Source organism: Humulus lupulus, chromosome 5, assembly GCF_963169125.1.
Source record: "Humulus lupulus chromosome 5, drHumLupu1.1, whole genome shotgun sequence".
Classification (NCBI taxonomy): domain Eukaryota; kingdom Viridiplantae; phylum Streptophyta; class Magnoliopsida; order Rosales; family Cannabaceae; genus Humulus; species Humulus lupulus.
This window is the reverse complement of record NC_084797.1, coordinates 131,362,043-131,385,270: the sequence shown is the minus strand read 5'-3', so window position 1 is coordinate 131,385,270 and position 23,228 is coordinate 131,362,043. Positions and strand designations below refer to the sequence as shown.

The 23,228-nt window shown below is 34.7% G+C and overlaps 3 protein-coding genes and 1 pseudogene across 4 annotated transcripts; all 4 read left to right on the top strand.

Annotated features, from left to right (window-relative positions):
- Positions 1-486: 486 nt before the first annotated feature.
- LOC133780606 (short integuments 2, mitochondrial-like) lies at positions 487-2,477 on the top strand (annotated as a pseudogene).
- Positions 2,478-3,557: 1,080 nt separating this feature from the next.
- LOC133777665 (chromatin-remodeling ATPase INO80-like) lies at positions 3,558-4,509 on the top strand. Its single transcript, XM_062217358.1, has 3 exons — positions 3,558-3,662; positions 4,089-4,250; positions 4,347-4,509. Exons 1-3 carry the CDS (start codon positions 3,565-3,567, stop codon positions 4,480-4,482), a joined length of 396 nt encoding a protein of 131 aa, XP_062073342.1. The 5' UTR covers positions 3,558-3,564; the 3' UTR covers positions 4,483-4,509.
- A 275-nt stretch (positions 4,510-4,784) lies between these two features.
- Positions 4,785-7,557, top strand: LOC133777664 (potassium transporter 2-like). 2 transcript variants are annotated; one of them, XM_062217357.1, is made up of 7 exons: positions 4,785-5,177; positions 5,265-5,393; positions 6,369-6,594; positions 6,675-6,917; positions 7,019-7,066; positions 7,189-7,239; positions 7,409-7,557. In XM_062217357.1, the coding sequence occupies exons 2-7, from the start codon at positions 5,337-5,339 to the stop codon at positions 7,426-7,428; spliced, it is 645 nt and encodes a 214-aa protein (XP_062073341.1). In that variant the 5' UTR covers positions 4,785-5,177; positions 5,265-5,336; the 3' UTR covers positions 7,429-7,557. The 2 variants fall into 2 exon arrangements, 1 of the variants encoding a protein (XP_062073341.1); XR_009868751.1 differs by lacking the exon at positions 7,409-7,557 and having other exon boundaries at positions 4,792-5,177; positions 6,675-7,066; positions 7,152-7,218.
- LOC133779478 (MMS19 nucleotide excision repair protein homolog) lies at positions 7,438-11,189 on the top strand. The gene is made up of 8 exons (XM_062219437.1): positions 7,438-7,504; positions 7,925-8,112; positions 8,319-8,372; positions 8,795-8,881; positions 8,992-9,205; positions 9,506-9,708; positions 9,845-9,918; positions 10,981-11,189. The coding sequence occupies exons 1-8, from the start codon at positions 7,438-7,440 to the stop codon at positions 11,114-11,116; spliced, it is 1,023 nt and encodes a 340-aa protein (XP_062075421.1). The 3' UTR covers positions 11,117-11,189.
- Positions 11,190-23,228: the final 12,039 nt, after the last annotated feature.

Genomic DNA, 23,228 nt, shown 5'->3' with positions numbered 1-23,228 from the left:
GGGATAATGGACAGGAAAAAGGGGACTGCTTTTTGTAATACAGAATCTTTGAAAAAATTGTGAGATAATAATGATATTATCTCGTAGACTAGGTGGATTTGAACCACTGAACCACGTAAAATTGTGACTGTGAGAAGTTGTTCATATAGTTCATTATGGTTTAGAAAATATCACTAATATCTTTGTTATTGGATTTCTTAATCTACTGTTTGCACTACACCAAACACCCATTACCATAACACATCATTATAATAGTATTTAAATAGAGTTATTGTATATGAGACAAATTTTAGGCGGCTAAGGTAAAAATTTCAGCGCCAAATCCCTAGTTTTTTCTACCTTTCCCGTGTACCCATTTCCCCTATACTCATTTCTTCAATCTTTCTTTCTTTCTCTTCCTGGTCTCTCGGTCTATCTCTCTCGTACTCTCTCGGTCTTTCCCGTAGACCTATCTCTCTTCTCTTCTCTTTCCACCTTCATTCTTTCACAGTCACTACCACCTCGACTTAGCAGCTGCCACCACCCTTCCTCCAGCTTCGACTAACTGCTAATTTATTCATTCGCCAAACCCGTTCAAATATAGACTTGACCACTTCACAGTGTTTTCTAGCTAAAACAAAAAGATGGGTGTAAAGAAATTCGTGAAGAAGGGTTTAGGAGAAATGGGGTTCAACGCCGGCGGTGGAGTTATCAATTGGTTCCCTGGTCACATGGCCGCAGCCTCCCTCGTCATTTGCGATCAACTCAAGCAAGCTGACCTTGTCGTTGAGGTCCGCGACGCTCGAATTCCCCGTCGTCTGCCAACCAGGACCTTCAATCTCACCTCTCCGCCAAACGACGCGTTATTGCTCTCAATAAGCAGGACCTTGCCAATCCCAATATCATGCCGGTAATCATTTTCATTTTTTTTATTTATTTATTATCCATTATTGTTATTTCTGTTTATTGGACTTCGTTTCTGTAGAAATGGGTTCGTCATTTTGAATCGTTCCAACAAGATTGTATTCCCATAAATGCACACAGTAAGACTTCTGTTAGGAAGGTAAGTAAGTTTTCTTCTGTTTGTTCTTACTCCTTAATAGTGTTTTGCTTTCGTGTTCTGTTGATTTTAATGGCGTGTAATGTATATGCGTGTATGTACTGAAGCTTCTTGAGCTGGTGGAGTTTAAATTGAAGGAAGCGATTTTGAAAGAGCCAACTCTGCTTGTTATGGTTGTTGAAGTTCCTAATGTTGGAAAATTTGCTTTGATTAATTCCATTCATCAAATTGCGTCGTCTTACTTTCCTGGTAAGATGTGATTAAGATTTTTTCTGGACTGATATTTAAGTTGAACCCAAAAATGATTTTGTTGAGTTTTGTTTACTAAGCGCAAGGGAAGAATAAGAGAGCAACAGTAGGTCCTCTGCCTGGTGTTACTCAAGATATTGCTGGTTTCAAGGTGAAGTAGTTTTTGTGTTTGATTTCCTTTCTACTGTCAAGAAAAATTGAGGGTGCATAAACATTCTTTACTCTTAGGATTCATGTTTTGGTTATATGCATTTTAAGATATTTATATCTCCTAATGACAAGTTTTAGATTCTAGTTCCTTGAATTTTATTCAAAACTATTTTGTTTTTTGGGTACAGATTGCTCATCAGCCGAGCATATATGTACTGGACACTCCAGGTGTACTGGTTCCAAGTATCCCAGATATAGAGACAGGACTAAAGCTTGCTCTTGCAGGTCAGCCCTCTTCGATTAGTTCTTTTTTGTTATTTTTTTTCTTTAATCTGTTAAATTAAATGTGAACATTTGATGATGTATTTATTGTATGCTGAAACTGTAACAAGTACAAAAACTAGAATTGGTTAACGTCAGGCTTTTTGCTACTCGACAAAAACCATATGCTCTAGTTGCAGATATTTGGCTGTTGATTTTGTTGGCCAAGGGAATATGAAATGAACATGCTATCATTCAATTCTGGCTTTATTGCCTTTGGGGAAGACCCTGTAAACTCATCTCATGCTGCAGAAGTGTCACCAACAAAAATATAGGAAACTTAGTACGTGCTCTAAATAATATAACTTTCATTAAAATTGGTATGAGTCCATGTAATGTAATTTTCTGGGTATAATATTATAGTAGTCAAGATGGTTGAATTATTACTGTAGTTGAAAATAGAATAGTTAAAAATTACATGTAGATTCTGAAAAGAGTATATGTTATGTTAAATTTAGATATCTAGTGGAAACCTGACTTGTTTACAGAGATAGAAAGTTATAATTTTTTTTCTTTTATTTACATTGTACATAATTACTTGTTCAACTATGGATATTTCTTTTAGAGTTGGGATATGGTATTGCTTCTTCACTTTACCTGATTAAAGTTTATTAATTTTGGATGTAGGGTCTGTGAAAGATTCAGTGGTTGGAGAAGAGCGTATTGCCCAGTACTTACTTGCAGTTTTAAATACCCGAGGGACTCCTTTTCATTGTAAGCACTGGAACAACAGGAGAGCAGAAGGAATTCGATATGATTCTGTTGAAACAGTGGAACACAGTCTTAAAGATCTTCGATTAAGGAGAAAACCGCAGGATAAGTCTAGTGTTCTATACATTGTGGTAAATACCTTTTCTGTTTTTCCAGGAGTTGCAATTTCAATGGTTGATATCTTGAGGTTGCTACTTCTTGAATAGGCTTGGTAATGTTTATACTTGTCAAGATAAATTAAGTAGATGTGTTTTGGTTTTCTTTTATGCATTATAGCAGAATTTCCTTAAAAACTCCGTAAAACTGGAAATATAAAACGGTCTATTTTGTCTGAGGGTGGTGTTTTACAGGTCTACTATGTTAAAGTTCTAGAGAAAGGCGATACATATGAGGTTTTTATCTCCTTCACTTGTGAATGTTAAATTACGCTAGTTTATATGGGATGGGAGGGGGCTGGTGTGCAATTGCTCCTTTTCTAAGTATGGGTTCTTAATCAAAGTGTTGTTATTTGTGCTGCAGATAATTGAAAGAAGCTTGCCTAAAAAGCAAAAGGTGAAGAAAGATCCTTCTGTGATTGAGAGGGAGGAAATGGAGAAAATTGGAAAAGTATGGGTCAATATTGTAAGAAGAGACATGCCAAAGCATCATAGGAATTTTACAGCTTTTCATAGGAAGCAACTAATTGATGCCAAGAGGGTTTCAAAAATTTTTCAAAGAGAGGCAAGCAAACATTCTCTCTCTAAAGCATCTCATATTTCGATTTCTAGTAGCATTTTGGAAAGTAACTTTTAATTTTGTTCTTGCGATCTTAGTGAGGCCTTTGTGCTATAGTGTAATATCCTGAAGCTATGCTTTATTTATCTATCATTATTTTCTTTACTAGGTGAAATTGAAAGTGAGTAGATCACTTAAATTGATGAAGGGTGCTCCGATTCGCACAAGGAAGATAGCTAGGGACATGCTGCTTTTCTCGAAGAGAGTGGATAAGGAGATGGCAACTTTCAATTTTTTTAATGGGAGTACATTGATTATAGTTAAAATATATTCTTGATTTGCCTTCAATTGTTCTAAAAAGTCATTGAAGAATTTTTCCAATGTCAACTATAAGCTGGACTGATGAGAAGTACTTTCGGCGGGTGAAATGGCAATATATGGTGTTGGATGAAGCCCAAGCAATTAAAAGTTCAAACAGGTTTGATTCAAATCATTCGTGTCAGTGTACTTTGTAGTTTGTGCTAACATTTAATTGTCATAATTGCAGCCAAGCAAGATAGATGCGCAGCCTTTAGAAAAAAGGAAATTTTTTATTTCAATGGTGCCGATTATTTTCTTCTTATCTGATAGTCTTTAGCTTGATTTTATTGTAAATTGATGTGCTTGGTTAAAGATTAACAATAGACATTTTATTGATTTGGAAGAAGGTTTAATGAATGAAGTTATTCCTGTGAACTGTACGTTAGTGGTCATGTTGCTGAGGTGCTTGTGTCTTATCTTTATTTGGTTTAAAAGATATATATTATATCTATCTTCCTGAATCCCTTTACTTTCTGAATGGTTGTTTTCAATTTTTAATTCTCTGTACTCATAATTTTTTGTTGTCTTGCTTGTGATTGGACAGTATAAGATGGAAGACACTGCTTAGTTTTAATTGCCGAAATAGGCTTCTGCTTACTGGCACTCCAATCCAAAATAATATGGCAGAGTTGTGGGCCTTACTACATTTCATTATGCCAACCTTATTTGATAGTCACGAACAATTTAATGAGTGGTTTTCTAAAGGGTATGCCTAATTTTTTAAGTTTTCTGACATAACTGACAAATAGTTAATATTCCTATGCACTATGTATTCTTATTAACTATATTTTATCACGTGCAGAATTGAGAGCCATGCAGAACATGGTGGTACTTTGAATGAGCACCAGCTTAACCGATTGGTAAGCATCTTTTATGTAACATTATTTTTATTTGAAACAAAACAATACTATTGGTGTCTTTTTCATCAGGTCTTGTAAGTGCCATTATGGTTTTGGACTGTCAAACAGTCAAAGACACTCTAACTGGTGTCCTTTTTTTTTTTTTTTTTTTTAATGAATTTTCTAAACTAAACTAAATTTTATGAATTATTCATACTGATTAAGAACTTTAATTCTCATTTAGAAAAAAAAAATCTCTATTAAGAATATTTTTTGGGCTAAAAAAACATTCTATAGTTTGTTATTTTGAGGATAATGAAATTTGAAATATCAAATACTTTAAAAGTTAACTAAAATTTTCTGTCAATATGATTTGTGGGTCTTAAAGAAATTCTCCTTTTCCGATTGCCATGGGAAAAAAAAGTTTGACATTGTCCATTGTAAATGTGTAGTTCAATTCGAGTAAAGTTAATTTTGCATTGTTAATTAGATTCCTCTTAGATTCCTCTTATCCATATGCATAAAAGTAATAAATAGAAGCTAATGTTCTGTATTTTGTTTGTTCATAGACTAACAGAAAAGTAATACGTAATATCAATTGAAGATAATAAACTAATATTGTGTTGGGGTTCATATTTCTTATTGTCATCTTAACGTTTTCTATTATTTAATATAGAAGAAGATGAGAAGAATACTGTCAAAGTCTTACCGTTCCCCTTTTCATTTCTAGGAGTCTCTCTCGACTCTAGCAATTCCACTATTTCTTTCTTGGAATCATTTTCATTGTTGTATGGGTAAGTAATTTCTAAAAAATTCTCTCTCGTGTTTTATTTTCAAATGTTAGGGTTTTTCTTTCTTTAATTTATATCAACACATTTCAGGAAGAGTATATCTATTTTGACATTACAGATCTGCTTCTCTCCTTTGGTCATCTCTTGCTTCTCCTGTAGTCTATGCTATCACAGGCTTCCCACTTGTCTCTATGTCACTACCAATCACTTTGTTTCAAGGTATGTATCAATTCTTTTTCTGCGTTGCTCTGCCCTACTGCCAATCACTTTGGTGTCTCTATTGTTTCAAGATATTGGGCAACTAAGGTTTTCCATTTTAAATTTTTTTTTTTTTTTGTGATGGGGCTACTTTACATAAAAATCATCTGGGGAAATGAGTTTTTGAGATAGTTTATTAGTGTAAAGATTTAAAGACAAAAACTAAATGCTTCACGTGTTTGTTGTTTTGCTTTATATACAACCGAGACAAATTGAGATACATATTAGAGAGAGAATATGTATATATATATACAAATGATTGAAAAAGTTGAATTAATTGGGATACATTTAAAACTTGTCCAAAATTGTAAGACTTCAAGATAACCTTGGAAAGTTTCATTGCAATCATAAAAGTTGATTTAATTTGAATAAACACTATTGGCTATCATAAAAGTGAATTTTTTTACCACTTGAGGAAGAGTGTTTATTTTATATGATTGTTTGCAAAGTTAGATGTAGTAGCATGTTATATGAATATGTTTATATTACAGTAAAGAAAAAATTTATACCCATATTTTTGAAACAGATGTTAATATGGTTGATAGTGAGAAACTGTATTTTCAACACTAAAGAACTTCACAGAATAGAGATCTGACTGAGCATGAATGTTCTATCAATCTCGAACTTGTTGCATGAATTCAAACACAAAGTAAGATTATTAGTAACCCACCATTTAATTTTTTGTAAAATTGTAATTACTTTGTTCTTGAATTAAGAATTAGTTACAGTGGATATATGCTTTTATCTGATGTTCAATACTGAAATTTGTCTGAAAACCAATCAAGCTGCATAGCTAAGAGTCTTACATTCAATAAGAATTTTAAGTGTTCGATCATAGTCAGCTATCTTTGGCTGATTCGAGTTGTGATACGGTGTTGTAAATAGGCAAGTTATGATCAGTTTTTTAAGCTGATTTCTTAACGTGATTATATGCAGACTGAGACATGTATGCATACCCTTCTTTTTTCATTTCAATGCCTTGGAGTCATCTATGGTCAATTAAGTTCAGCTCCTCTATATGTGTTTGGGACAGTTCATCAAAAAGAGTTTGTATCAGATGAGACAACTTATGGCCTCTTTTCCTTTATTTTTTGGACTATGACCATCATTTCTTTGCTGAAATATGCCCTTTTAGTACAGAGAGCTGATGATGATGGAGAAGGTAATTAATTTTGTTGCATTTAAGTAACTATTGAGAGCTGTTCTGCTAGGATTGATTAACCTTTGGACAAATTCTTGTAGGTGGTACTTTTGCTTTGTACTCAATCTTATGCAGGCATGCCAAAGTGGGTTTGCTCCCAAGTGACACAAGTGCAAAGGAAGTTATGCAGTATGAAGAAGAAAGTCCTTTTAAGACCAAGGTGGAATCCAGGGCAAGAAGAGCCATTGCCAAACACAAAAGCAGCCATTATCTGATGTTGTTCTTGGCTTTGTTCAGTGCCTGCATAGCAATTAGCGATGGAGTTCTTACTCCTTCTCTTTTTGGTTTGAGAGTCCTTATCATCTTGTCTTATTATTTCCAGCAGGAACATGCTTTGAGCTCTTCAGTTTGAATAATTATTCTCTTTTTCTATCCACCTTTCCAGTGTTATCAGCTTCAACAGGTTTCGGAAGAACATTGGCTTCAATCAAATGTAAGACAGCCTTAGTCTGAAATAGAAAGAAAGGAAGAAATTCCATTTTGTTCAGAAGTCCTTTACACAACAATGTGTTTTTCAGTTCTTGACAGGTTTTTTTTCCTTGTAATTCCTACCAGTTTCACATTCAGAACATATACAGGAGAGAATCTCAAAAGCTTTAAAAGAATGTGAGTTGCCATCTATCTGTATAGGATTTAAATTTAATACTTTCAATGAATGTGAGTTTAAACATAAAGAGTCATTTGTATACAAGGTTCCTTCTGCGCTTACTATTTTTTTTCTTTCTGCATCTCATTTTTCGTTCCTTTTTTTGAAGAAGAGATTTCTTTGATACAGGGGATTTTCAGAGTATATGATTTCGGGAAATGAATTGGCCTATGTATAGCCACTGCCCTTTTACAAAATTTAACATCAAAGCATTGTTGCAGCTTTGTTTTCAGCTTCTGGAATGCATCTTAGAATGCTATCTCAATGAGGTTGCTTCCTTGGTATTCTTTCGAAACTCACTCTCAAATTAGTTGCTGGATTTTTATTGTTCTATTTTCCATTTTATCACTTGTTCTCAACTGATTTGTAATTTGAATGTCATTGTTTATACCAATAGTTTAAAGTTGTAAAATTACAAGTTGTTTTCATTCATTTCATATTTCAGCTAGATGCTTACATTCCTTCAACATAATGATTTTAGAGTTTATTCTTTGTGTTCTTTTTCTCTTTATAACTCTGGTCAAATAGATGTCAATAGAACAAAGAATTCCCTTATAATTCTTTTTCTCTTAACATATTCATTCTTTTTTTGTTATATCTTTTCCCATTTTCTATCTTAATATTTTTTTTTTGGCGTTATTAAAGATGAACTCCTTCTATATGGAATCTATGAAGCTGTTGATGGAGAGAAGGATCCTCATTGCTTGTTGCTAGCATTTGACATCATTCGTGCACTGATTCAACTATTTCCAGATCCTAATGGGCCGCTAGAAAATTTTTCTGGAGAGCTTTTTGAAACTTTGAGCAGTTACTTTCCCATTCATTTTACTCATGTATGCAAACCTTACCCTTACTATACATGCGAATTTATTATTTATTTATTGAAAAAAAATTCTAAGCAAGCTTTTCCCTTTTGGTTTGCTTTTGTTTCTTTGGTTAGTATTCAGATCATGCGATGAATGCTATCATTGATTATGATGTGCTATCCTTTTTGTTTTTGTACTTCTTTTCACATGTTTTTCTTCTTAATGTTATCCAGCCAAAAGGAGAGGACACTGATGTCAAAAGAGATGATCTTGCAAGGGCTCTAATGGTATGCCGTAATTGAATGTGATGCTCCATTGTTATAGTATTTGTAGGTGTTGAATTTATCTATGCTCTTTGTTATGATCTTCCAGTTACCAAACTTTATCATTCTAACAATGGAGCACTTGTAATGCCCATGGTAACCATGCCGTAATTGGCATAAAGCACTTGTAAATTTCATGGTCTAGTCTATCACATAAAATGGAAAATTATCTTTGGTGAAGATGACTTATGAGTGTTTTTAATCAATTGAGTAATTTCTCTTTGGTGCTTGAACCAAATTTATCATAATTTTTATTTTCTTATTTTTTGATGATTTGAGCCTTGAGACAAGCTGGGAGGAGCACTTTTATACTTGCAATAAATTACAAGGGTTGTAAGAGCACGTTTATGCAAATAACCAAATTGTACTATTTTTTTGTTCTGTAGGTAGCTTTCTCATCAACACCTCTTCTTGAGCCATATGTCATTCCCTTGCTTCTTGAAAATCTCTCTTCTTCTCTGCCATCATCAAAGGTTGGTGCCATCACAAAGAATTTATATGATTACATAGGCAACATAATTAATTTTTTTGTTGTAGAAAGTATATTTGTATCAATTTTCATGCTGACTCTTTATGTTTGAAGGTTGATTCTTTAAAGTATCTGAGCTATTGCTCATTGAAGTATGGAGTAGACAGGATGGCCAAACATGCTGGAGCTAGTTGGAGTTCAATTAAAAGTGAAATGAGTACTTCAGTAAGAGAGCCTACTGAAGGTGTTACATCAGAATCAATAAATGGTCTTGGGGTTCAGGAAAATGAAATTGCAGCAGAATCTTTAGTGGATATTTACTTTAGAGGTAATTGGTTTTATTTAAAGTACATATTTTGTCTGGTTAAACAAGTCACTGTTTTGATATGATAATGTCGTTTCTTGGCCCTTCTTTAGTAGCCCATTTTTTGTTTGTTTGTTTTTGCTTTGGAGAAAATATAATTTGCACTTCAGTACTATTTTTCTATAAGTAATTTTAGAACCAATGTCATGAGAGTTACAAAGTAAACTTTTGTAATTCCTAGTATTTTTTTTCTCCTTTTAAGTTCTTATATGTATATTCTGTTTGAGTAACAATATGTAAATTTTTAATAGCATTGTTTTGCAGTAAAGAGCTTGCAGATTTTGGCTACATTTCCCGATATTGTTGTTGAAAAAATTGTTTCATCACTGTCTAGTGATAAATTTACCCTGCCTTTTCCACTCAAATTGGAAGTGGTATCTGAACTAGGTGCAAGTGGACATAATCATATGCTGATGATTGTTCAAGAGTTGGAAGGGGCTATATTTGCTAACCTTTATGATTTTTTAGTACGTAACTTTCCATTTAAGAGAGTATTTTCATTTAAAATTTTTGGAAGGGTCTGGAAGTTTATGGTTATTGATTCTATCTCATTCATTTATGTGGTTATTCTAATTGTTCACTGAACTCGCAACTTGTGTTTAGGTCCATGGGAATAAAAAGTCTGCTGAATTAGCAATTCAACTTCTGCAATGCTATTCTGAAAAGGTTATTCCGTGGTATGTATTCAGTCTAATGTTCCATGATATTAGTAGATTGCAGTGTATTTGTGACATACACTTGCTCTTGTTCCAGTGTATGTGTGACACCAAGGCTCCGCTTACTAATTTAAATGAAAATAATTAGTAAAAAAGATTGTTTACAGTTATTTCAATGATTATTTTTCCTTTTCTGCTAGGATTGTTCTTTTTATTTCACGAGTTTAAATAAAAGCTATTGTTCTCTTTAAAAAAATGTCATGTTTACAGAGGATAATTGTTGATCTTATGGCTGTAGCAGAGTGATTTCTTTTGCATTTTCAATTCTTTAAGATGACTCTACACTCATCAACCAGACTTCTAGAATAGTAACCTTGTATGCAAATGGAATCTCATATGTTGTTTCTTGTAACTCAATTTTTCCAAACATATGTTGCCTTGCTTTGCAATAGTAAAGGTATTCTTAAGGGAACAGGCTTCTTAAGACACTATGTTCTGTCTTGCTAATGACATATATGTCTCAGAATTTTTTTCTGCTCATATTTACAACTTTTGCTTAATATATTCTACATATATTTATATGTGTATATAATCTTTTGGGTTAATAGCTGGAACTATAAATTAATAAAAACTAGCTTGGTTATGAAAAATGAGTAGCAGATCCATCTATTAATCATAGACCAATAAGGGCTCTACTCCTAGCAAAACCTCAAGGACTGGCACTGTTTTTGTAGCCTGATCTGATCTGATCTTTATTACAAACTTTGTAGACTTTTCTTTAGAGTAGATACCTGGCACTTCATGTAAACAGCCCCTTGGCTGGGTTTACTTCCCAGTGCTGATGGGCAAGTATTACATTCTCAAGATGGTGGAGATAGTCCAATTCTCAGTCTCTTTAAATTAGTCACTGCTGCAATATTATCTCAGTCTCTTTGCATGGTAGTACATCTTGCTATACCCTGCTGTTTCGTCAAGTTTTGGAGTTATTACAAATTTAATTTAAACTTTATATGCTTACAGGTGGAAACTACCTTAAGTCTTGTGTTCTTAATAATAAAATGACTTTTTTTTTACAATGTGCAGGTATATTGAGATGATTTTTTTTGAGCAATTCTTGACAATATTTGTAGTTAAGGCCTTTAGAATGGAAGAATGTATTTCACTAATTTTTGTATACATTTCTTGTTTTGTATTTAGTGATAAAGGTGTTGTAATATGATTTCTTAAGCCTGGACTAGTAGACTAAATATTGTAATTACATTTGAGTAATTAATAAAAATCTATTTATGTTACCTTATTTGGCTTTAACTTTCATATTTGTTTTCCTAGTTTTGTGTAAGTAAAAAAAGATTATGTTTCTCTAAGCTAAGATAACACATGTGTCATACTAAAGTGTAGTATAATACAAAAAATGTGTTATACTAAAGTGTAGTATAACACAAAAAATGTGTCATACTAAAGTATAGTATAACACAAAAAATGTGTTATACTAAAGTGTACTATAACACAAAAAAAGTGTTATACTAAAGTGTAGTATAACACAAAAAAAGTATTATATAATCGACTATAAATAACATAATTAAACACTTATCTATATATTAAAATAACACAGAAATTGTGTTATCGTTGACAGTACAAAATAACACATTTGTATAACAATGATAAAGTGTTATGTAAAGTACCCTGACCTACGATAACATAGTCAGTCTTAACACATCAGAAAGTGTTATCGTATGTTTTGATAACACATTTTCGGTGTTATTAAAAGCTTTTTTTCTTGTATTGTTGCGAAAAACCGCGTCAACATGTTTAATTTGAAATATAAATAAAAAAACTAAAACTAATATTTTAAATTAATTAAAGTAAACTAAAAACCTAATAATTTTTTTAAGTTTTAATTAAACTATTTTTGTGTGAATTTATTTTAAATTTTGGCTTTTAAATTTAGGGTGTTGATTTTAATTTTCTTGGTTTAAGTTTAGGGGTTAGATTTAATTTTTAATTTTTGTTTATTTAAATTATTTCAATGTTTTGATTATACGTTTTTTTTTTTGTTTTATTAATTCAAAATTTTTCCTATAACATTTTAAAATAATAAAAGCAAAATGCAAATCAAATAAATCATTAAAAAAGAGGGGCAATATGGTCATATTTGAAATATTAGTTGACCAAATTGTAGTAGAGGGTACCAAACTAGTACAAATTGCAAATATAGGGTAGTGAGTGATCATTATTATAAACATAGGATACCAAGTATGTATTTCGATAAAATACATGGTACCCAATGAGTATTTACCATATTTTTTATTAGCAGAATATTTCACATCTTTTTGATTCAATGATTTTTCACAAGGTATTTAATATTCAACAAAACTTGTTTTACTGTATCTTAATCGAAATCAATATTTTTTTGGTAATTTTGACAAAATTACAATATTTTTATTAAATATTTTTACATTCCTCTTTGCTTATGTATTACATTTTGACTCATTTTGTGTAGTGAATCAAAGAGAAATATAAAAAACCTATGGCGATTGATAGCACAATAGTCCATTTTTATTAAGACTTCTATTTTACCCTTTGATTATGTTTCTTATATTGACTCTTTTCGTTTGGTGAATCAAAGAAAAAAATAGAAATTGATGGCGATGATTTAAGTAGCACATAGTCTCTTCCATTCCTTTTAGATTATGTGCCACATATTGACTAATTCTATCTAGTGAATGAAAGAGAATAGGAGAGACACTATCAAAGAACATTAGGGAGTAGGAAAGGAATGCAAGTTTACTGACCCTTGGAGACCTTAAAAGAAGAACTTTGAACATGCATAGTTTTTTTTCAGATTGTTTTCTTTTTTCTTTGTACTTTTTTTCTCTCTTGCCTAAAACCAATCATTTTCCCATTCTTCTTCCTTGTCCTTGTCCTTTTATAAAGAAGAATTTTTTTTTTTTTTTTATTTGTTGCCACTTTAACATAACAGTGAAGAGAAGTGAGGAAGTGGAAAGTAGAGAAAGTCCTTCCTTATTTTTCTCTACTTTTGTGTGACTCTTATCTCTTACTTTTTTTAATAAACTATTTCTTTATTATTATGTGATTTGTGTTTGATGTTTCAATAATTTTGTAATTTGGCGTATTTGTGACTATACTTAGTTTTAGCAATTAAGTTGCCTACATATCCATTAAAGGAATCAAGTCAACGTAGTTCAAGAAAAAAATTGTTATACTTTAGAATTTTTGAGGTTAACGACCTCATTTTTAAATGCGGGTCTTTTTTGTTTTCAAGATGCTTTGGTGCGTTTTATTTTTTAGTTTTTAGGTGATTGACCTCTTTGAAATACCACTTAGTATGGTTTTCAAGTTACTTCAGTGCACTTTCAAAAATTTGAGGTAATTGAAATCTTTGACATACCATTTAATATGACTTTTATCATTTGAGATGACTTAAATGTACTTATTTGGAATTTAAAATTTTTTACACCATTTTGCTTGTATTTTTTCTTTGACAATTTTATGTCTTGAAAGCTCTTTATATGATAATATTTTTTATATGAAACTGTTTTATATATAAAAATATTATTTGGCTAATATTTTAATTGATTATTAAAAAATTTGAGAGAAATGAATTTAAGATTTCATATCAGATAATATCTTTATTTTAAAATTCAAATTTTACTTTAAAATTGGAACATAACATTTTCAGATAAAACCTGATAGTATTTATATTTTGAATTTATCAAATAATATAATTATCTTAATTCAAATTTAAATTTATTTTGAATTTAATTTTTATTTATTTATTGTATTATTTAATTATAGTTATATCTTTCTATCTATTCAATGACTTTTCAAAGATGAGAGAGTTACATGATGATAAGCTTCCATTTTTTTTTTTATGTTTGAATAATTTTGTAATTTGAGGTATTTGTGACTATACTTAGCTTTAACAACTAAATTACCAATGTATCCCTTAAAAGAATTAAGTCAAACATAGTTCTTGACAAAATTTGTGATACTTTATAATTTTTTAGGTTAACGACCTCATTTTGAAATTTGAGTATTTTTATTTTAGGGATGCTTTGGTGCTTTTTTTGTTTTAAAATTTTGAGGTGAACGACCTCTTTGAATACCATTTAGTATGGCTTTGAAGTTATTTTAGTGCACTTTTAAATTTTGAGGTAAATGACCTATTTGAGATACCATTTAATATGGATTTTATCATTTGAGATGACTTAATGAACTCAATTCGAATTTGAAAACTGTTGTCCGTATTTTCACCAAGGGACATGTGTTAGTCTCCAAGAGTTTAGGTTCTCAGAGGGGGTATAGTAATCTCTATTAAGCTTACTGTCTACTCAGAAGATAGGCTACCTCTCGTCTTCGGGCGGCTCCTCGAGGAAAACTAGTCCTTCGACAGGCCACGTCCCGAGAACCTTGGATATGTTAGCTTGAACTTCCTCCTTGTGATTCCTCTAGGTTTGTGAGAAGAACTCTCAGAGTCTAGATGGTAGCGCCACGAGTCGCGCATAGAGATCCTGGCCTGCCGGTAATTGTCTGAAAAATTTGTTGTCCTACAGATCGTGATGTCGAGCCCGTACAGGCGACAAACAACATGTCCCAATGCACCGCATGGCGTGGGAAAACGTTCATCCACTCTTTAATACTATTAGGAACATGTCTCCCTAGAAGATGGCGGGCTACAACCTCATAAACGGGCTTCGTGTGATACGCACAGACCCACTGTTATCGCTATCACAAAATGTATATTAATTAGCTTTTATTTCAAATAATTTTGAGGGGATTTTTGTAATATATTCCCATTAAGGGAATTAATTGTTCTCAGCTCCAATATATAGGGCTAGGGGATCCATTATAAGGAGATTCGAAACTTTGTACTCAGATCATTGCAAAAACATTGCCTGAATTTCCATAGAAGCTTACCCAACCAAGCTTTACCAATCTTAATACAATAGCCTAGTGGACTAGGGTTAATTAATAACCTAAACCATGTAAAATATTTTGCTCTTTACTACACTTCTTTAAAGTTTTTTTTTTAAGTTAATAGCGTAAAAGGCAGTTGACATTTTGGTGCTTTCATTGAGAGCTTGAGGAAAGCTTTGAAGAGTAAAAAATGGTGACCACTAGAAGAAACATTCCAGACAACGTCACTCCTCCCACCAGAGCTGGAGAAGGAGAACCCAGTCGATCACCTCCGCCAGAGTACTCGAAGGTGGCCGAGGATGATTATGACGAAAATGGCAACTATGACAGTGAAAACGACGAGTTTTATGAGGATGATTATCCTTAGTCAATGGACTCGGAGGAATTGCCGAAAGTGGTGGCTCTCAGTGACCAAGTCGCCACCCAATAGCAGAAAATCGATGCCTAGGAGGGGAATATCGTCGCCTTGTAGTCGATGGTTAACACCATGAGAGCTACTCTGGTAGCCCAAGGGCTGTGAATGGACCCCCACGGTATGGTATCACTCAGGTCACTAGCTGGCATGCCACTTGCGAACCCATCTAGAGCACCGCTTGATAAGCTAGTGGGTGTGCCTCCCAAGCAGACCACTAACAGGGTGCAAGATCCGCTAGTTGGAGGTAGAGCCCCACCTACACCATAGGATCGTGGTAAAGGCAAAGTCGATGGAGATCCCGCGCAAGGGCGGAACAGATGTCGTTGTGCTAACGAGCCCATTTAGGCCCCGAGATGGGCCGATGATAGTCAAGGGCGTGGGGTCCGAGGACACTGCCAGGCTTCTAGCGTCCGTAGAGCCCAGAGCCTCCCGACCAAGCGCTCTGCGACAAATCGTGTTACGGCTAGAGGGGTGTTCCGCCAGTACCTCACCAGCCTCTGAGAAACCCTGGCCTAAGGGCCAAGAGAAGAAATGTCTCCGCCAAACGAGGACAAGGAATTAGTGTCTTGGTCAACAATTAAGATGTCGATTCCGAGGTGAGATACATCGAGGCCCGTGGTCACCACCACGCACAGCCTGACTTGCGAGATGACTGGAATGCTAGCAGGAATAGAGCAACTCTCGAGGTCAATCTTGGGAGACAAAAACAGCCATACCTCCAAGATGACCTTAACACTTAGAGGAGAGAACACCTGGCACAAAGTTCCAATCAAAATCACGGCCCTCTCCATGTAGAGTTGGAGTGTATGAAAAGGATAATGTTGAAGATGGCCCGGAGACATGGTCATGACTCTGACTCAGAGGATGGAGATGGGGAGCCTTGAGCTCCCTACATTGTGGATGCCCCATTGCTGCGAGCCTTCAAAATGCCAAACATCGATTTGTACAGCGGAGGCACAAAACCAACTAACCATATCTCGAAGTTCAACATAATGATGTCGCTTCACAGCGTCTCTGAGGATGCTAAATTCCATGTCTTTCCATTGAGTTTGATGAGACCAGCATATGAGTTGTTCAAGAAGCACAAGACAAGATCCATTAATTCATGACATCAACTCTCCTAATATTTTCGAAGACAATTCACAGCCACTCAGAAGGTTAATTTTGAGGTCAAATATTTGGCCAATATAAACCAAGGACCACTTGAGACCCTTAAAGCCTACATCAAACGCTTTAAGGAAGTAACAGCTAGGACCAAGAGGGTTGTTGATGGCCAAGACCTGATGGCCCTACAGGCTAGCATCCGAGCAAGTTCCCCACTATGGGATGACCTCTAGCGAAGAGGATTACACTGGCTTGACGACTTCATACGTCGAGCCCAAGAGTACATCAACTTGGAGGATGTCCAGATCAGAGCATTTGGAGGACCTATCCATTTCCCTGCCTCGTTGTTCCCAAACACAATGGCTCCGAGAACCCAATATTCACCATATACTCCAGCCCAAATGAGTGTTTTGAGCTCTCCACACTTCAACCCAGATGTTCCACCAACTAGCTTCAGAATCGTTCCCACAGCTGGCATCAGCACCGTCCCCACGACTGGCTTTAGTTCCACGTCTTCCCGCAATGGAGTAGCTCCCACTAGATATAGTGCTTTTCACCCTGCATTCATTGCCAGAACAGCGGCTACAACCCCAACATCGACACCTAGGAAGAACGTCAGCAGTAGCAAATGTGGAGGAAAATGGAAGGATAAGAATCCCAAGAGGGTTGGATCATCTCTAGACGAAAAGTACACTCCCCAGTACTCTAAGTACACGGACTTGGTAGACACTTGGGAGAATGTTTTCTTGGCCACGGAGCACCAGGTCCACTATTGGAAACCGCAACCTATGTGGAAGGATCAGGAGAGAAGAGATTATACTAAGTTTTGTTGGTTCCAAAACGATGTGGAACACCACACCAACGAGTGCAGGAAACTTAGAGATGAGATTGAGAGTCTCATCAAACCGGGGCACCTCCACCAGTATGTTAGGATTGGAGCACACTCAGCCTAGGCTCCATATATAGGATTGCCTCCACATCAAGTGATTCCTCGGGCTCCGGGCCAAGTGCATGTGATCCCACAACAGGAAGTAGCCTATGGACCTCCCACAGTGAATAAGAGAGTAGGGCCTATCTCCGGAGGGCCCCACTTGGGGGGCCCTAAACCACGACGATGAAATGTTGGCTCATGCTCAGTTGCCAACACAGATGGCACAAATTTCAGAGCAAGTCATCAGCTTCTCCAAGGATTATGCTGGGAGAGTGCATTTTCCCCACCACGATTCCCTAGTGGTTGAAAGTCGAATCTCCAACAAGATGTAGCCTGGATCTTGGTGGAAAATGGGAGTTCGGTGAACATCCTTTTCAAGATAGCCATCGAGAAGATTGGGCTGACTACCAGTGACCTATCCCCGTGCACCTCTAATCGCAAAAATATATATACGCAAGTGTACGCAATCAATTCAAGTAATATAGATGATAAATAGTGTATCGTTCCCACGAAGACTTTTTACCAACTACCACTAATTGCTCTTTTAATTTCTATTTGGAAACCAAAATTTAGATGAATGAATTTAACTTTAAATTTAAAAATAACTAAGAACAAGAATCACTAATTACATGTTGAAATTCACTAATAAAAAGTCCTATGGTGTTAATTTCATCAACTTTTCATTCTACTAATTTTATTAATCAGTTCTAAAATTATTTCCTTATATTCTAATAGCACGTTAACATAAATCGATTCCTATTCTTTTTCAAGATATACGATCTCATCCTATATCCAGGTTTTCTACATCTCTTTGATAAACTTAAACATATAGCAGACATTAAGCATGGAAACCTAATTACTACACAAGTCATATAGGTACTTTCGTCCAATATGCAACCTACGTCTATATAATGATAGCATATTCAATTCTCATATTTCGAATTTTGAATCAAAATCATAAATCAAGCAAATATTGATAAAGTATTTAATAGAATAAAACACATATTATATAGATTAGAATAGAGAAGAAAAATCAATAGAACATCATAATTAAATTAGATAAAAATCACAGTGACTACATTAAACCTTAGATAAAATTGTTTAGTTCATATCACACATGGCTAAATCAGCAAAATAATATTTCAAAAACTTAAGATTCACAAACTTAAAGAAGAAAGAAAAATATAAAAATGTAGAATCACTAGTCTAAGAATCAAAATTAGTCTCTAAAAAGCGTAATTAAAAACTGACCTAATAACCTAATATAACCCTAGATATGAATTTATAGTAAAACAAATTATAAAAGCAGTGTTTTTCATATGCGAGTCGCGACTTGGCCTTCTCTGTGTCGCGGTCAGTGTCTTTTTTTAAAGCATTCCAAATCTGCACAAGTCTTCAGGCACTGCGACTCAAGCATATCAAGTCATAGCCCGTGTCCAGGATTTCCCCTTCCTTAGCCTCTGACATTTTCATTGCACCACGACTTGAGGTCAAGTCACGGCACTAGTTTCCTCCAACGCCCATATGTTTCTAACTGCCTAGAGTCACAAATTATAAGCTCAAGTTGCGGCTCTAATTCATTTTTGTTCTCAAATTAGGTCTTTCAACTCGTCTCTTCATCAAAAACTGAATTTTAATGGTCCTCAACATCATTTTGAGTGCAACAACTGCCAAGAGCATCGTTTTTCAACCATTTTCTCTTATTTTTAGATTTTTCTCATGATTCACTCCACCAACCTACAACAAAGACAAACAAAAGCGTAATATTTCACAAAACACACATAAAGATTTAAGATTACCACAAAAACACATTCTAAAATGACACTAAAATGAAGTTATCAAACACCCCCAAACTTACTCTTTGTTTGCCATTAAGACAAATTCCACAACATGAATTATACCAACAACAACAATTATGCCTCAAAATCATGAATGTTAATCATAAAATTCTCAGAAAACAACTCAATAGTTTATTCAATCTAGAATTTTAATCAAAATACTCCATCAACAAACTTTAGTCTACTAACATTTTGGATTATCAAATCCTGATCATTAAATAAATGTATTTGAAATCAATTATGCTAACCAAATTTCTTTCCAATAGATCCATTCAAACCAAATAATTCCATAAGCTCACATACTTGCAATTCTCCACTAATATAAAAGCATGATATGCATAAGACTCAATAGGACTTTTATAGGCTTGTGATGATGGCTTAGGTAAAGGTAGATGAAAAAGTAATATTTAAGCTTACTTTATTATAAGCACATGACCAAAACTCACCAACTTTACTTCCATAGTAATACAATCCCATAATCCCCATTCTTGTTTTGTTTTTGTTTTCTTTAGATATATGTATATTTCAATAATAACTACACTCCCCCAAACTTGATTTTTATATATATTAATATTGGGAGTGTATTGAACTTTCTTTTCAATATATATACTCTCTCTATTTTTTTTCACTTTTCATTTTCTAAACCCACTAAAATCACAATTAAACCCCATTACACATCAATCCCCATAATTTTTCTCAATCATATGCTCATAGTATATTAGTGATGGATATATAACCAAGCTTCAAGTATTAGGCTTAAATGATGGTTTAGAACAAAAAGATAAAAAATTAGGCTCAAAAGGGGTAAACAAAGGATCAAGTCATTTAAGGTTTGCAAGAAAAGCTCAAACGGTCCAAGTAATGAGGAAAACACTGGCGGTCCGCCTCCTGGTTTGACCATCGGAAAAACAACTCATTCTGTTTGTCAACCTGAGCTCTATGATAATGATGAAGCTCTCCCAAATAATTGTTAGTATGCTGGTTCTGCCGAGTGATATAATCTAATCTGGCCAAGTGCGGATCCGGTGGGGCCTCAAGTGCCAAATATTGAGGATATGCTTCTCTCCTCTCCTCCTCAGCTGCCCGTGAGCCATCTAGTTGATCATTGGTAGTTATAGGTTCCTCAGTCGCTTCGCTTTCCCCTTCCACTCTCACATTCCTCTGTTGAGGTATTGGTGGATCCAAGGATGGGGCATTGAATTTATACACTGTAGCACGAGAAATAGGCCCAATTGCCTTCCTATAAATATCACTAGGATATTTAGGTACCTCTTAGACTGCACATAGATCAGTAATCATTGATCCATGCCCCAACCCGACAGTAGTAGTCAATCGACATAAATCCCTGATACTTTGGCATATAACTCGGCCAATATCGACATAGAGTCCCGTCATAATAGCATACACCAGAAGACACCTATCAGTCCCCACTTTCGACAAGTGAGTGTTGGGCATAAGTCGCGCACTCACAAAGAGAGTCCAAGGTTTGGCCACACAATTCATTCGATATCTCCGTAAATGCTTCGGTTCCCCATTATGCATGACAATAGAAGCACCAGGAATGCCTAAAGTTTCTTGCACCACAGTCCAATCAATTTCACTATGATACGCCAATTGATAATATTCATCGTCTTCTTGAGACAACATTGGTAATCTATATAGGGCATTAATATTATCAATGGCGCACTCAACCGAAACCCCTCACACAAATACAATTTTATTAACAGCCCCAGGAAAATTGGCATAGAATCATAAACCATTGAACAATTTGCCTTCAACTTCTTATCATCCACAAAAAGTTGCCAACCTTGGCATAGAATCTCAGTCCTAATAATATTATATGTTTCTTGAGGGTACAGTTCTTTTTGATATTCCATTTTGCGCTCTTGAATTACTGGACCCTGAGATAACCTTTGATAGTGATCGAAGGCATCCTTGTTAATAAATTGCATTGGATCAAACTCTTGAATTGGTTGAGGTGTTGGCAGGATTGGCTGAGTTTGGGGTGGTTGGGTGTAGGATGTTGAAGGGTGATTAGCATTCTTAGAAGATGCAACCCTAGTAGGATGTTTTCTTGGACCTATACTTACACAATTGATCAAATATGACAACAAAAAAATTTGGCAGCAGTTCCCCTAATTTACTATAATTTTCTCCACTGAATAACTCCAAAAAAAATATCACTCAAAGACACTAAATATAATAACTAGGCAGTTCAACAACCCAATTTAATCCCTTAGCTGAAAATTACTTCAATAATAACTTCAAAAAGATAAAACTTACAAGCCCTTGATTCTTTAAGACTACCCATTCCTCAATGCTCCTTTTAATCTTCACTTCTTACAAAAAGAAAACAATTAGGGTTAGAAGAAAAGCAAAGAAGAAAGAGATCAATATGGATTCAGAATTAGAAATTAGAAATATGGCTTAAGGGTTTTTGAAATAGAAGGTAAAGGGTAGAAAATTGAGATCTTTTTTCACAAGAAAAACTAGTTTTGGATGAAAATAAATGAAAAATGGGAGGTATGGCTTAGAAAAAACAATTTTAAAACACTTCCCCTCTGTCTGACAGTGGTGCACCGCGACCCAATTAGGGCAAGTCGTGGCCTACATAAGATTTTTCCAAAATTCTCGTTCCCAGGCACTGCGACTCAGCCTCTTCAAGTCGCGACCCGACTCTATTTAAAAAACTCTAATGCTCTCTATTTTAGCCAAGGGTCGCGACTTATAAGCCCAAGTCGCGACCCACCCCTCCTTCAATTTCCATGCACTCTCTGACTTGTGTTAATGTCGCGACTTACTAGTTCAAGTCGCGACTTGGCCTGAAGACTAATTACAAAACAACATTTTCATGATTTGCACAATTTTTTTTACAGACTTTATAGTAAAAATAAAAAAATTAAAATAAATATACTTTAAAATTCCAAAATAAAATTGTCCAACAATTAAAAATAAAAACAAAAACTAAAATAAAATATAGGAATGCCTCCTATGGCGCTGTCGTTAACGTCATTTAGCCGGACGCTGAATACCTCATTTAAAGGGGTTCCAAAACCATCACTGATTTACACTTTTCCACCGGTCCTTCCAAAAAATGCTTTAACCCCTGACCATTTACTTTTAAATGTCCTGTTCTCTCGCTATGAATTTGAACCGCTCCATAAGGTAATAAGACCACAACTGTGAAGGGTCTCGATCATCTACACTTTAGTTTTCTTGGAAACAACACATAACTTTATCTCCCAGTTGGGAATCCTTTCTAATTATCCTTTTATCATGAAAATCCTTAGACTTTTCTTTATAAATCTTTGTGTTTTCACAAGCTTCATTTCAAAATTCATCGAGCTCATTCAACTCTAGAAGCCTATTGTACCCCGCCATAAATAAATCAACATTCAACTTTTTCACCACCCAATAAGCTCGATGCTGAAGTTCAACTGGTAAATGACATGCCTTCCCGAACACCAACCAATATGGTGACATACCAATCAGAGTCTTAAAGGTTGTGTGATATGCCAACAGGGAATGATCAAGTTTTTTCGACCAATCTTTCCTTGATGTGTTTACAGTTTTTTCTAAAATACTTTTAATTTCCCGGTTTGACACTTCAGCTTGACCATTAGAAAGTGGATGATAAAACAAGGCCTTTCAGTGATGAACTCCATAACGAACACATAGAGATGTGAATGATTTATTATAGAAATGACTGCCCCTATCACTAATAATGGCTCTTGTAGGACCAAACTGAGTAAAAATATTCTTATGAAGAAATTTAAGTATCTCCTTTCCATCACAAGTAGGAGTTGATGTAGCTTCCACCCATTTAGAAACATAATCTATTGCCAGTAAAATGTACTTATTATTATAGGATGATGGGAAAGGTCCCATAAAATCTATTCCCCACACATCAAATAGCTTAACTTCCAGAATTCCAATCATTGGCATTTGATCTCTTTTGGATATAAAACCGGTCCTTTGGGAATGATCACAACTCTTAACAATGCCATTAGCATCTTTAAATAGCATAGGCCACCCACATTGAAATTTTTTTGCTGCTGTCCTTGTTCCCCCTAAGTGACCACCATAATGTAAAGTATGGCAGTGA

Bases quoted from the DNA above. Each gene is read 5' to 3' on its own strand.
- LOC133777665 (XM_062217358.1), top strand. From the start codon at position 3,565: ATGTCAACTATAAGCTGGACTGATGAGAAGTACTTTCGGCGGGTGAAA. The intron at 3,663-4,088 runs GTTTGATTCAAA...GTGATTGGACAG, and splicing joins GCAATTAAAAGTTCAAACAG to TATAAGATGGAAGACACTGC. The intron at 4,251-4,346 runs GTATGCCTAATT...TATCACGTGCAG, and splicing joins AATGAGTGGTTTTCTAAAGG to AATTGAGAGCCATGCAGAAC.
- LOC133777664 (XM_062217357.1), top strand. From the start codon at position 5,337: ATGCTATCACAGGCTTCCCACTTGTCTCTATGTCACTACCAATCACTT. The intron at 5,394-6,368 runs GTATGTATCAAT...GATTATATGCAG, and splicing joins ACCAATCACTTTGTTTCAAG to ACTGAGACATGTATGCATAC. The intron at 6,918-7,018 runs GTTTGAGAGTCC...CCACCTTTCCAG, and splicing joins TCTTACTCCTTCTCTTTTTG to TGTTATCAGCTTCAACAGGT.
- LOC133779478 (XM_062219437.1), top strand. From the start codon at position 7,438: ATGAATTGGCCTATGTATAGCCACTGCCCTTTTACAAAATTTAACATC. The intron at 9,709-9,844 runs GTACGTAACTTT...ACTTGTGTTTAG, and splicing joins CTAACCTTTATGATTTTTTA to GTCCATGGGAATAAAAAGTC. The intron at 9,919-10,980 runs GTATGTATTCAG...TACAATGTGCAG, and splicing joins TCTGAAAAGGTTATTCCGTG to GTATATTGAGATGATTTTTT.